At 49.9% G+C, this 12,290-nt stretch overlaps 1 protein-coding gene across 1 annotated transcript in view; it reads right to left on the bottom strand.

Annotated features, from left to right (window-relative positions):
- The window catches only part of atg2a (autophagy related 2A), a 29,833-nt gene that overhangs the window by 14,682 nt on the left and 2,861 nt on the right, over positions 1-12,290 (bottom strand). The window contains exons 6-26 of the mRNA XM_064955108.1: positions 10,958-11,200; positions 10,728-10,827; positions 10,349-10,519; positions 9,913-10,095; positions 9,589-9,832; positions 8,594-8,735; positions 8,375-8,473; positions 8,091-8,249; positions 5,223-5,496; positions 5,055-5,127; positions 4,721-4,889; positions 4,200-4,336; positions 3,968-4,092; positions 3,579-3,739; positions 3,220-3,370; positions 2,848-3,032; positions 2,641-2,721; positions 2,408-2,514; positions 2,150-2,313; positions 1,898-1,974; positions 1,597-1,767 (exon numbers count right to left, since the gene is read on the bottom strand). Of these exons, the coding sequence (XP_064811180.1) occupies positions 1,597-1,767; positions 1,898-1,974; positions 2,150-2,313; positions 2,408-2,514; positions 2,641-2,721; positions 2,848-3,032; positions 3,220-3,370; positions 3,579-3,739; positions 3,968-4,092; positions 4,200-4,336; positions 4,721-4,889; positions 5,055-5,127; positions 5,223-5,496; positions 8,091-8,249; positions 8,375-8,473; positions 8,594-8,735; positions 9,589-9,832; positions 9,913-10,095; positions 10,349-10,519; positions 10,728-10,827; positions 10,958-11,200 (3,216 nt within the window). The remainder of the gene's footprint in view (positions 1-1,596; positions 1,768-1,897; positions 1,975-2,149; positions 2,314-2,407; positions 2,515-2,640; positions 2,722-2,847; positions 3,033-3,219; positions 3,371-3,578; positions 3,740-3,967; positions 4,093-4,199; positions 4,337-4,720; positions 4,890-5,054; positions 5,128-5,222; positions 5,497-8,090; positions 8,250-8,374; positions 8,474-8,593; positions 8,736-9,588; positions 9,833-9,912; positions 10,096-10,348; positions 10,520-10,727; positions 10,828-10,957; positions 11,201-12,290) is intronic.

Below are 12,290 nucleotides of genomic sequence, written 5' to 3'. Positions count from 1 at the left end.
TATTGCTAACTACTTTAATGTTTTTTTTTCATTGGCACGATTAGCAAACTTAGGCATGACAGCAACAAACGCTGACACTACACATCCAAGTATATCTGACCAAATTATGAAAGACAAGAATTGAAATTTTGAAACCCATAAAGTGAGTGTGGAAGAGGTGAAAAAATGATTGTTGTCTATCAACAATGACAAGCCACCGCAGTCTGACAACTTGGATGGAGAATTACTGAGGATAATAGTGGACGATATTGCCACTCCTATTTGCCATCACTTTAATCTAAGCCTACTAGAGAGCATGTGACCTCAGGCCTGGAGGGAAGCAAAAGTCATTCCGCTACCCAAGAACAGTAAACAAATTGACAACATACTTTCAACACGCTTATAGGGAAGGACATTAAACAAACACAGATGATCAAAAAATTGTGGGGGCTGTTTTGTTAGACTTCAGCGCGGCTTTAAACATTATCGGTCATAGTCTGCAGCTGGAAAAAGTAAAGCCAGTGTGTGTATTTATGTGGATGACTCAACACTATACACATCAGCTAATACAGTTACTGAAATGACTAACACTTAAAGTGCTACAGTTAGTTTCAGAATGGGTGGCAAGGAATAAGTTAGTCCTAAATACTTCAAAATACTAAAAGCATTGATTTGTCCAAAATACATTCACTAAACCCTAAACCCCTGAAATAAATATTGTAATGAATAATGTGGAAATTGAGCAAGTTGAGGAGACTAAACTGCTTGGAATAACCCTGGATTGTAAATTGTCATGGTCAAAAGATATTGATACAACAGTAGCTAGGATGGGGAGAAGTCTGTCCATAATAAAGTGATGCTCTGCATTAATAACACTATCAACAAGGCAGGTCCTACAGGGCCTAGTTTTGTCTCACCTGTACTACTGTTCAGTCGTGTGGTCAGGTGCCACAAAGAGGGACTTAGGGAAAGTGCAATTAACTCAGAACAGGGCAGCACGGCTGGCCCTTGAATGTTCATATAGATCTAATATTAATAATATGCATGTCAATCTCTCCTGGCACAAAGTAGATTAGAGATTGACTTCATCACTACTTGTGTTTGTGAGAGGTATTGACATGTTGAATGCACTGAGCTATCTGTCTAAACTACTGGCACACAGCTCAGACACCCATGCCCCACAAGACATGCCACCAGAGATCTCTTCACAGTCCCAAAGTCCAGAACAGACTATGGGAGGCGCACAGTACTACATAGATCCATGACTACATGGAACTCTATTCCACATCAAGTAACTGATGCAAGAAGTAGAATCAGATTTAAAAAGCAGGTAAAAATACACCTTCTGGAACAGTGAGGACTGTGAAGATACAACAAACATAGGCACAGACACATGCATACACACACACGATAACATACGCACTATACACACACGTATACATGGATTTTGTGTTGTAAATATGTGGTAGTGGAGTAGGGGCCTGAGAGCACACAGTGTGTTGCGAAATCTGTAATGAATTCATTGTAATGTTTTAAAACTGTAAAACTTCCTTCATTTTGCCAGATCCAAGGAAGAGTAATGGGGAGCCATAATAAATACTGGTCTGTCTGTCTTACCGGCAGTTTCTGTCCCGCGATCTCAGTGGGTGATGTTTGTCGGGGGGGCGGGTGCAGGTCTCCTTGGGAGACCAGGTACTGCAGCATGTTGACCAGGGCAGCACAGGAGTCAGCACAGGTGTGGAGGTGAACCACGTTGTTGGAGCAACGCAGCTCAAACAGAGGCTGGGACTGGGAGAGAGAGGAGGGGATTGGAGCAGAGGAGAAAGGAAGACAGTGTAGATTTGAGACCAACAGTCTCTTAAGTTCAAACACACAGACAGATATATAATCACACAAAATTGGCAGGCTAAGAACTTACCAGTTTCCCTTTATCACTGCCTTTCCATGTGGTAATGGCCAGCTCCAGCAGATCAATGTCCAGAACACACACATAGTCTGAGGGGGGGGGAGAGAGAGAGAGACAGAGAGAGAGAGAGAGAGACAGAGAGAGAGACAGAGAGACAGAGACACAGAGAGACAGACAGAGAGAGAGACAGAGAGAGAGCGTTAGAATTGAACACACACTCAGATGCAGATGTACACATGCGATACAGTTAATCGTGTGGCATACCTCGTCTCAGGTCCACAACATCACTTTCACATTTATCAGAGAGATACAGTGCAGAGTCATCCAGGATAAACCTGAGGTGAAAGGTGGCCGTGTCTACGATGATGTTACTCGACAGAGAGAAGGATTCTGCTGTGAACAACACCCTCAATGGAAGATACAAGGGCCTGAGAGACAGAGACACGAGAGAAGTGAAAAATCATTATTATGTTCATTTATTATCTGCCTTTGTCCACATATGTAGATCTGGTGTGTGTGTACCTGTAGTCCACGGCACAGGTGGCCAGGTGTGTGTGTAGGACGGTAATAACTGCAGGAGGTGTGTAGCCCAGGATCGGGTCATCAATGACATCCAGAAAATCAACCAGCTGTCATGAAGAAACACAGCCTCACTAACCAAACACACCCCAACACACCCCACGCAGTCAAATCATGATATGTGCCTGAAGATTCTCTGCTTTGGTATGTGATAGGATCCCCCATTTCCCCCATACCTGTTCGTGCCAGCTGTGATTGGTCTGTGCCATCTGATGTCGCATAGTGGCGCCATGGAGACGAAGGGCAACCAGGAACTCCTGTGAAACACACACAAACACAGAATTAAGTCAGTGATATTTCTCTCCACATCACAAGCACAGATAACTTACAAGCGCAATCAAACGGTGATATTCAAAAAATAAATGAGAAGATATGAATGTTACCTTGACGTTCCTCTGAGGGTCCAGGGTTATTTTGAAAGCCGTGGATAACATGTGGACCTCAGTCTCCCTGCCACTCACACTGCTCACCCCCACCTCTGTGGGGTAAATGGTAGGGTCCAGATGCCCTGGGGGAGTGAAGCTGGGCATTTCTAACCGCCTGGGGACGGGGGAGTCTTTCACTACAGCTGCGAGGGGGAGGAAAAGGGTGAGTGACCAGAAAGGAAAGAGGTAAGGGCTGTCAGTCATTTAGAAGAGATTAGCTCATGGCTAAAAACAATCTACATGAAAACACATAGATTGTCACACTACTACATGTGATTAGGAAGGTACTATCAGAGCTAAACCCTGATATCACAGAGCCATTCCACTCACCTTTGTGGTAAAGCTCCACCCTCCTGCTCTCCAAGCACAGGAAGCTGAGATGGGGGTTGTTCTGATGCTGCGCCACACTGAACATCTTTCCCCCTTCCAGGTCCAACATGAGCTCCCCGTGACACCGGTCCTCCTGACTTCCTGTCTCTCCCTGAAGGAGGCGAAACAGGAAACAGAAAACTATTTATTTATGCGTCTTCCTTAGAAGAATCATAGTACACATACATCCAATTTGTGTAATAATATCGTTCCTTCAGACAGTAAGGTCCAGTCAGGATTTGAACCAGGAACACAAAATCTCTCCAGTCTATATACCTAGCTAACCATTGTAAGATGTAGCTGGTTCATTATTTGCTCACCTTGCTGTCCGTCATGGCTTGGAGGCGGCCCTTCCCTATGACGACGGTGAGGGAGAGCAAGCTGAGGTTGTGGTTAGGGCGGGGCTCCGACTGCCCGCATCTGGCTGATACACTGGCTGTGTAGAACTGAACATCTTCCTCCTCCTCCTCCTCCTCCTCGTCTGAGGGATCAGAAACGTCACAGTTATAGAACTGCTGAGCAACAACACATTTCACATGGTCTACAGGGGTGCTGACTAAAGAGTTGCTCAACACATACCACTTGGCAAGCCAGTTTAAAATCAGAGCTTTAAATAGACTAAAGACATTAACAAGTTGCTACACAGAGATGACCCAATTCTGTCTGACCAGTTTGAAGTGGTTTACAAGTCTCAGTATGGGGGTCTCACCTAGTTTGAAGGCAGACTTGCAAAGATGGAAATAGTCATTGTCTTGGCGACGGTGTTGGGGGCTGTGGTCGCTCTTAGGGTCTGAGGGGGGAGAGGCTTCCCACATCAACAGGTCATTATTGATCCTACAGGGATGGAAAGGGAGAGAGGAGGACGAAGGGAAAGAACAGAAAAAAAGCGATGTAAAATGGTGTCAACAAATAAGCAACCGAGCAGAAAAAGAGAGACACACCTGTTGTAGACACTCTGGAAGGCCTGTTTGCTGGGCAGGAAGATGTAGGCCAGGGGCAGAGATACATCTACTACACACTGAGACACACACTGAGACTGGAACTGTTGCATCTCCTCTGGGTCTGCTGGGATCACCATCTGAGAGGAGGAGAGAGGGGCAATGAGGAAAGGTTAGACTGAAACTTCCAGAAAATGGGTCAAATAAAACCAACATCTTTAGGAAGTAATTTTGTGAGAGAAACTGAAAACTGGTCCAGAGAGGGACGGCCGGGGGCGAGAGAGAGAGAGGGACGGCCGGGGGCGAGAGAGAGAGAGGGACGGCCGGGGGCGAGAGAGAGAGAGGGACGGCCGGGGGAGAGAGAGAGAGGGACGGCCGGGGACGAGAGAGAGAGGGACGGCCGGGGGCGAGAGAGAGAGAGGGACGGCCGGGGGCGAGAGAGAGAGAGGGACGGCCGGGGGCGAGAGAGAGACGGCCGGGGGCGAGAGAGGAGTCTAGGTGTTTGTGATGGGATGGTGCGGTACCTCCTCAGTCTCGAACATGGTGCGGTTGGAGGAGAAGGGAGAGCTGGTCTTCTCTCGGAGTTCACAGGGGTTCTCAAACGACATGGATCCCAGGTCCCTCATCAGACCCACCCCTACCCCCCCTAACCCTGACCCCAGACCCTCTCCTCCACTCACACGCACTGACAGCCTGGAGAGAGGGAGGGAGAGATAGATAGAAGAAAGAGACAGATGTAAACTATACAGTAGGTTGATGTGCAACGTTGTCTTTTGAAACACATTAAATCTACACAGCCAAGTGACACAGCAAGTGAAACAAACTCCCCTAAAATACATGTTCCGGAAACACACTCACTTGGCCATGGAGTCTCGACTCTTCTTGACTCTGATACAGGGGAAGGAACCTCCCTCCCAGCCCTCATACGTTCCTGAGAGACAATGAACAAACAATTGCTCAAAATGTGAGTGTTACTTTTGTTGTTGTTTGTGTATATATTTGACTGTGTGTGTGTGTGTTCCTCACCGTGCATGTCACTGAAGCTGGCCTCCAGTAGCTGTGTGAGGGAGCCATGGGAGGGGCCAGGGGGTGCCTGGGGATCCGGCTGTAGGTCAGGGCCCTCCTGCGAGCGGATATCCAGGTCACACAGCTCCAGCACCAGGGTCTCTTGCCGCACGGACCTCTGGGAAGGCGGGCGTCGGAGGGGGTACGGCCGGAGGTCCGGGATGGGGAAGCGGAGCTTGAGGATGGCGTGGGGCGAGAGGAGGGAGAGAGAGGAGTGCAGCTCACTGCTCTGGGTCTGAGAGACGGAGAGGAAAATGTTCAAAGATAAACGATCGTAAACATAAAGCAAACCTGAAATTTTACTTTATTTTGTGAGGCAGGCATATCAAAAACCTTATCAAATGGCGCCTCAGTGGCTGATGGCTTGCTAAGTGTTTACCCATGTGTGGACAGGTCCTCTTAGTGGCTGGTGGCATGCTAAGTGTTTACCCATGTGTGGACGGGTCCTCTTAGTGGCTGGTGGCTTGCTAAGTGTTTACCTATGTGTGGACGGGTCCTCTTAGTGGCTGATGGCTTGCTAAGTGTTTACCCGTGTGTGGACAGGTCCTCTTAGTGGCTGATGGCTTGCTAAGTGTTTACCCATGTGTGGACGGGTCCTCTTAGTGGCTGGTGGCTTGCTAAGTGTTTACCCATGTGTGGACAGGTCCTCTTAGTGGCTGGTGGCTTGCTAAGTGTTTACCCGTGTGTGGACGGGTCCTCTTAGTGGCTGGTGGCTTGCTAAGTGTTTACCCATGTGTGGACGGGTCCTCTTAGTGGCTGGTGGCTTGCTAAGTGTTTACCCATGTGTGGACAGGTCCTCTTAGTGGCTGGTGGCTTGCTAAGTGTTTACCCGTGTGTGGACGGGTCCTCTTAGTGGCTGGTGGCTTGCTAAGTGTTTACCCATGTGTGGACGGGTCCTCTTAGTGGCTGGTGGCTTGCTAAGTGTTTACCCATGTGTGGACAGGTCCTCTTAGTGGCTGGTGGCATGCTAAGTGTTTACCCATGTGTGGACAGGTCCTCTTAGTGGCTGGTGGCTTGCTAAGTGTTTACCCGTGTGTGGACGGGTCCTCTTAGTGGCTGGTGGCTTGCTAAGTGTTTACCCATGTGTGGACGGGTCCTCTTAGTGGCTGGTGGCTTGCTAAGTGTTTACCCATGTGTGGACGGGTCCTCTTAGTGGCTGGTGGCTTGCTAAGTGTTTACCCATGTGTGGACAGGTCCTCTTAGTGGCTGGTGGCTTGCTAAGTGTTTACCCATGTGTGGACAGGTCCTCTTAGTGGCTGGTGGCATGCTAAGTGTTTACCCATGTGTGGACAGGTCCTCTTAGTGGCTGGTGGCTTGCTAAGTGTTTACCCATGTGTGGACAGGTCCTCTTAGTGGCTGGTGGCCTGCTAAGTGTTTACCTGTGTGTGGACAGGTCCTCTTAGTGGCTGGTGGCCTGCTAAGTGTTTACCTGTGTGTGGACAGGTCCTCTTAGTGGCTGGTGGCTTGCTAAGTGTTTACCCATGTGTGGACGGGTCCTCTTAGTGGCTGATGGCTTGCTAAGTGTTTACCCGTGTGTGGACAGGTCCTCTTAGTGGCTGGTGGCTTGCTAAGTGTTTACCCGTGTGTGGACGGGTCCTCTTAGTGGCTGGTGGCTTGCTAAGTGTTTACCCGTGTGTGGACGGGTCCTCTTAGTGGCTGGTGGCTTGCTAAGTGTTTACCCATGTGTGGACAGGTCCTCTTAGTGGCTGGTGGCTTGCTAAGTGTTTACCCGTGTGTGGACGGGTCCTCTTAGTGGCTGGTGGCTTGCTAAGTGTTTACCCATGTGTGGACGGGTCCTCTTAGTGGCTGGTGGCTTGCTAAGTGTTTACCCATGTGTGGACAGGTCCTCTTAGTGGCTGGTGGCTTGCTAAGTGTTTACCCGTGTGTGGACGGGTCCTCTTAGTGGCTGGTGGCTTGCTAAGTGTTTACCCATGTGTGGACGGGTCCTCTTAGTGGCTGGTGGCTTGCTAAGTGTTTACCCATGTGTGGACAGGTCCTCTTAGTGGCTGGTGGCATGCTAAGTGTTTACCCATGTGTGGACAGGTCCTCTTAGTGGCTGGTGGCTTGCTAAGTGTTTACCCGTGTGTGGACGGGTCCTCTTAGTGGCTGGTGGCTTGCTAAGTGTTTACCCATGTGTGGACGGGTCCTCTTAGTGGCTGGTGGCTTGCTAAGTGTTTACCCATGTGTGGACAGGTCCTCTTAGTGGCTGGTGGCATGCTAAGTGTTTACCCATGTGTGGACAGGTCCTCTTAGTGGCTGGTGGCTTGCTAAGTGTTTACCCGTGTGTGGACGGGTCCTCTTAGTGGCTGGTGGCTTGCTAAGTGTTTACCCATGTGTGGACGGGTCCTCTTAGTGGCTGGTGGCCTGCTAAGTGTTTACCCATGTGTGGACGGGTCCTCTTAGTGGCTGGTGGCTTGCTAAGTGTTTACCCATGTGTGGACAGGTCCTCTTAGTGGCTGGTGGCTTGCTAAGTGTTTACCCATGTGTGGACAGGTCCTCTTAGTGGCTGGTGGCATGCTAAGTGTTTACCCATGTGTGGACAGGTCCTCTTAGTGGCTGGTGGCTTGCTAAGTGTTTACCCATGTGTGGACAGGTCCTCTTAGTGGCTGGTGGCCTGCTAAGTGTTTACCTGTGTGTGGACAGGTCCTCTTAGTGGCTGGTGGCCTGCTAAGTGTTTACCTGTGTGTGGACAGGTCCTCTTAGTGGCTGGTGGCCTGCTAAGTGTTTACCTGTGTGTGGACAGGTCCTCTTAGTGGCTGGTGGCCTGCTAAGTGTTTACCTGTGTGTGGACAGGTCCTCTTAGTGGCTGGTGGCCTGCTAAGTGTTTACCTGTGTGTGGACGGGTCCTCCTCCTGTCTGTGTGGGACAGTGGCTGCAGGCTCTGCTCAGAGACTCCAGTCGACTCAGTATGTCCAGGTCCAACTCAGCACTCAGTTCTCCCAACTCTACCCTCACTACACTGTCTCTACGCAGAACACGCTGCCTCCCCTGCAATACAGAGTCATTGACATGTCAGGAGGAGGGGGTAGCAGGTTAACAGAGGCGACCAAAACAATTACGTATTAGCTTTTGAACATGTTCAAATGACACAAACACACACTGTCCTGGTTTACCTTGCGCAGGTGTTTCTCTGTGAGACTGTAGTGTAGCTGTGCACAGGGTCTGGCTGTAGCTCCCACTGTGAACATTCCAGCACGCTGGAAGTGGAGCAACTAGAGAAGGTGGGAAGAGTTATATCCTGGGCAATGCTAGCCCATGCTGCAGCACACTGTATCATGTGGAATGTTGTGTTGAAGCCCTCAGATCATCTCAAATAACAGCCCCTTTCCTACCTCAGTGTATTGGGGCTTTCCTGGCTCCCAGAGACACTCAAGCAGCTCTAGCCTACTGAAGGACAGGTCAGAGGTCACAGCACGAGAGTGGCGACCTGCACTGCGCATCTCACACACCACCTGTACCGCTGCTCCAGTCATCCTGAGAGGAGAGAGAGACAAAGAGAAAGGGGGACAGAGATGGAGAGAGAGAAAGGGGGACAGAGATGGAGAGAGAGACAAAGAGAGAAGGGGACAGAGATGGAGAGAGAGAAAGGGGGACAGAGATGGAGAGAGAGAAAGGGGGACAGAGATGGAGAGAGAGACAAAGAGAGAAAGGGGGACAGAGATGGAGAGCGAGAAAGGGGGACAGAGATGGAGAGCGAGAAAGGGGGACAGAGATGGAGAGCGAGAAAGGGGGACAGAGATGGAGAGCGAGAAAGGGGGACAGAGATGGAGAGCGAGAAAGGGGGACAGAGATGGAGAGCGAGAAAGGGGGACAGAGATGGAGAGCGAGAAAGGGGGACAGAGATGGAGAGCGAGAAAGGGGGACAGAGATGGAGAGCGAGAAAGGGGGACAGAGATGGAGAGCGAGAAAGGGGGACAGAGATGGAGAGCGAGAAAGGGGGACAGAGATGGAGAGCGAGAAAGGGGGACAGAGATGGAGAGCGAGAAAGGGGGACAGAGATGGAGAGCGAGAAAGGGGGACAGAGATGGAGAGCGAGAAAGGGGGACAGAGATGGAGAGAGAGAAAGGGGGACAGAGATGGAGAGCGAGAAAGGGGGACAGAGATGGAGAGCGAGAAAGGGGGACAGAGATGAAGAGCGAGAAAGGGGGACAGAGATGGAGAGCGAGAAAGTGGGACAGAGATGGAGAGCGAGAAAAGGGGACAGAGATGGAGAGAGAGATATGAGAGAGAGAGCAAAATAAGGATAATTTATTGATATGTAGGGCAGGTCTGTTGATTTATCTGAGGAGTGGTGGCCAATGTTGAAGAGGCTATTGTGTGTTTGTACCTGAGGTGTGAGTGGGGGCAGGCTTTAGCGAAGCTAGCCCTGAGGTGGTGGAAGTCTCTCTCGCTGAACATGCTGTCTTTGAAGAAGGCCAGCTCCTGGAAGAACACCTGAGACACCTGGGCCAATGAGTATGCTGCATCCGGCCCGGGGGGCGGGTCCTGCTCCAGTAGGGTTAGGGTGAGCCCGCCAAGCGAGAGGCGGAGCAACACCGCTGGCTTCAGTGGCTCTGATTGGCTACTTCGCCCTGGAGGAGGACGGGTTAATAAGATAATTTGTATAGTTTTTGTTATCTGTAAAATGTGTACAAGACAGTGTGAGTGTTACCTGGTATTCTGCTACACTGTGGCAGGCTGGATAGTGATCCTGGTACAGGATAATGCCTGGGACCCTGTGGTAGGCCCTGGGCGTAGCTAGCCTGGCTGTGTGTAGACGACACCATGCTGTCGGAGAGAGAGCGCGCGGACGTCACACTGCTAGTCATACCAGGACCCATGGAGAAGAACATATCTGAGAGAGAGAATGAGAGAGGGAGGAGAAAGAGAGCAAGAGACCGAGACAGCAAGTGAGAAAAGAGAGAGAAGGAGCACTATGCTTCACATGTCAAGTTCAACCAAGCTCTCACAGAACATGATGCAGCAGCAGACTACTGTACACGTGTCCTGCAGAATGTGGGTCACCACAAAGCTAATACAACCCCTGTCACCGCAACCTTCACTAGCCTCCATATTGCATTCCAACTCTTTAGCTACCCTCTACGTACCCCCGTTCTCCAGACCGGTGAGGTAGGGCTCCATGTCAGGCTCTTCGTCCCAGTCCGGATCTCCGTCTCCGGGGCTGGAGCTCAACTGTTTGCTCAAGTCCTCCTCTATCAGACGCAGGTCCTCAGAGTCCAGGGGACGGCTGTGAACCCCAGCACCACTGGGCTTAGGCTCTGGTAGGATAGACAGGGAGGAATTCATACAGGATCAGCAGTACACAGTGTGGATGAAGATGTGCATGGTTAAAAGACACTGAAATGTGGATGCAAACAAAGTGTGTTCAGTTAAGAGTTTTGTTCCACTGTCAATGACATGAGGATGTGGAACTAAGACATGTGGAATGCAGGTGGGGAGAAACAGGTAACCAGTTTCCTTACTCACCTGTGTCGATGCAGAGGGCAGACAGAAGGTCGGTCAGGTGAGTGATCTGGTCTGGGGAGAGCAGCAGGTGGAGGCAACCCACCTTCCCATCCAGCTCCAACTGAAAGATAAGGAGAGACAAGTGGCTGTAATAACAGTGACAGAACAAAAGGACCAAAGCAAAACAGAGGTTCTTAAAAACTTAAGTGAACACAGGAAGGAACTGAACAAATCCACTGAAACACACACACCTTAGGTCCAGGCAGCATGTCGTTCTGTTTGATCTTGACCGTGGTCTCCATGAAGCCAGAGCAGCTGCCGATGAGGAGGGGCTGCTGGACGGCTGGAGGGTCATCTTCCTCCTCCTCACCACCTTCCTCCTCCTCCTCCTCCTCCTCAACACCTTCCTCCTCCTCAACACCCTCCTCCTCCTCAACACCCTCCTCCTCCTCGCTGGCTGAGGCTGAGCCAGTGGTGTCCGCTCTTAAAGGACCCTGTGAAGGAGAGGATGATTACAATGGTTAACCGCTTAAAGGACCCTGTGAAGGAGAGGATAATTACCATGGTTAACCGCTTAAAGGACCCTGTGAAGGAGAGGATGATTACCATGGTTAACTGCTTAAAGGACCCTGTGAAGGAGAGGATGATTACCATGGTTAACTGCTTAAAGGACCCTGTGAAGGAGAGGATAATTACAATGGTTAAAACCGCTTAAAGGACCCTGTGAAGGAGAGGATGATTACCATGGTTAACCGCTTAAAGGACCCTGTGAAGGAGAGGATGATTACCATGGTTAACCGCTTAAAGGACCCTGTGAAGGAGAGGATGATTACCATGGTTAACTGCTTAAAGGACCCTGTGAAGGAGAGGATGATTACCATGGTTAACCGCTTAAAGGACCCCGTGAAGGAGAGGATGATTACCATGGTTAACCGCTTAAAGGACCCCGTGAAGGAGAGGATAATTACAATGGTTAACCGCTTAAAGGACCCTGTGAAGGAGAGGATGAATACCATGGTTAACTGCTTAAAGGACCCTGTGAAGGAGAGGATGATTACCATGGTTAACCGCTTAAAGGACCCTGTGAAGGAGAGGATGATTACCATGGTTAACTGCTTAAAGGACCCTGTGAAGGAGAGGATGATTACCATGGTTAACTGCTTAAAGGACCCTGTGAAGGAGAGGATGATTACCATGGTTAACCGCTTAAAGGACCCTGTGAAGGAGAGGATGATTACCATGGTTAACTGCTTAAAGGACCCTGTGAAGGAGAGGATGATTACCATGGTTAACTGCTTAAAGGACCCTGTGAAGGAGAGGATGATTACCATGGTTAACTGCTTAAAGGACCCTGTGAAGGAGAGGATGATTACCATGGTTAACTGCTTAAAGGACCCTGTGAAGGAGAGGATGATTACCATGGTTAACCGCTTAAAGGACCCCGTGAAGGAGAGGATAATTACAATGGTTAACTGCTTAAAGGACCCTGTGAAGGAGAGGATGATTACCATGGTTAACCGCTTAAAGGACCCTGTGAAGGAGAGGATGATTACCATGGTTAACTGCTTAAAGGACCCTGTGAAG

This window comes from Oncorhynchus masou, chromosome 32 (genome assembly GCF_036934945.1).
Source record: "Oncorhynchus masou masou isolate Uvic2021 chromosome 32, UVic_Omas_1.1, whole genome shotgun sequence".
Lineage (NCBI taxonomy): Eukaryota > Metazoa > Chordata > Actinopteri > Salmoniformes > Salmonidae > Oncorhynchus > Oncorhynchus masou.
This window is presented reverse-complemented; position numbering and strand designations above follow the sequence as displayed.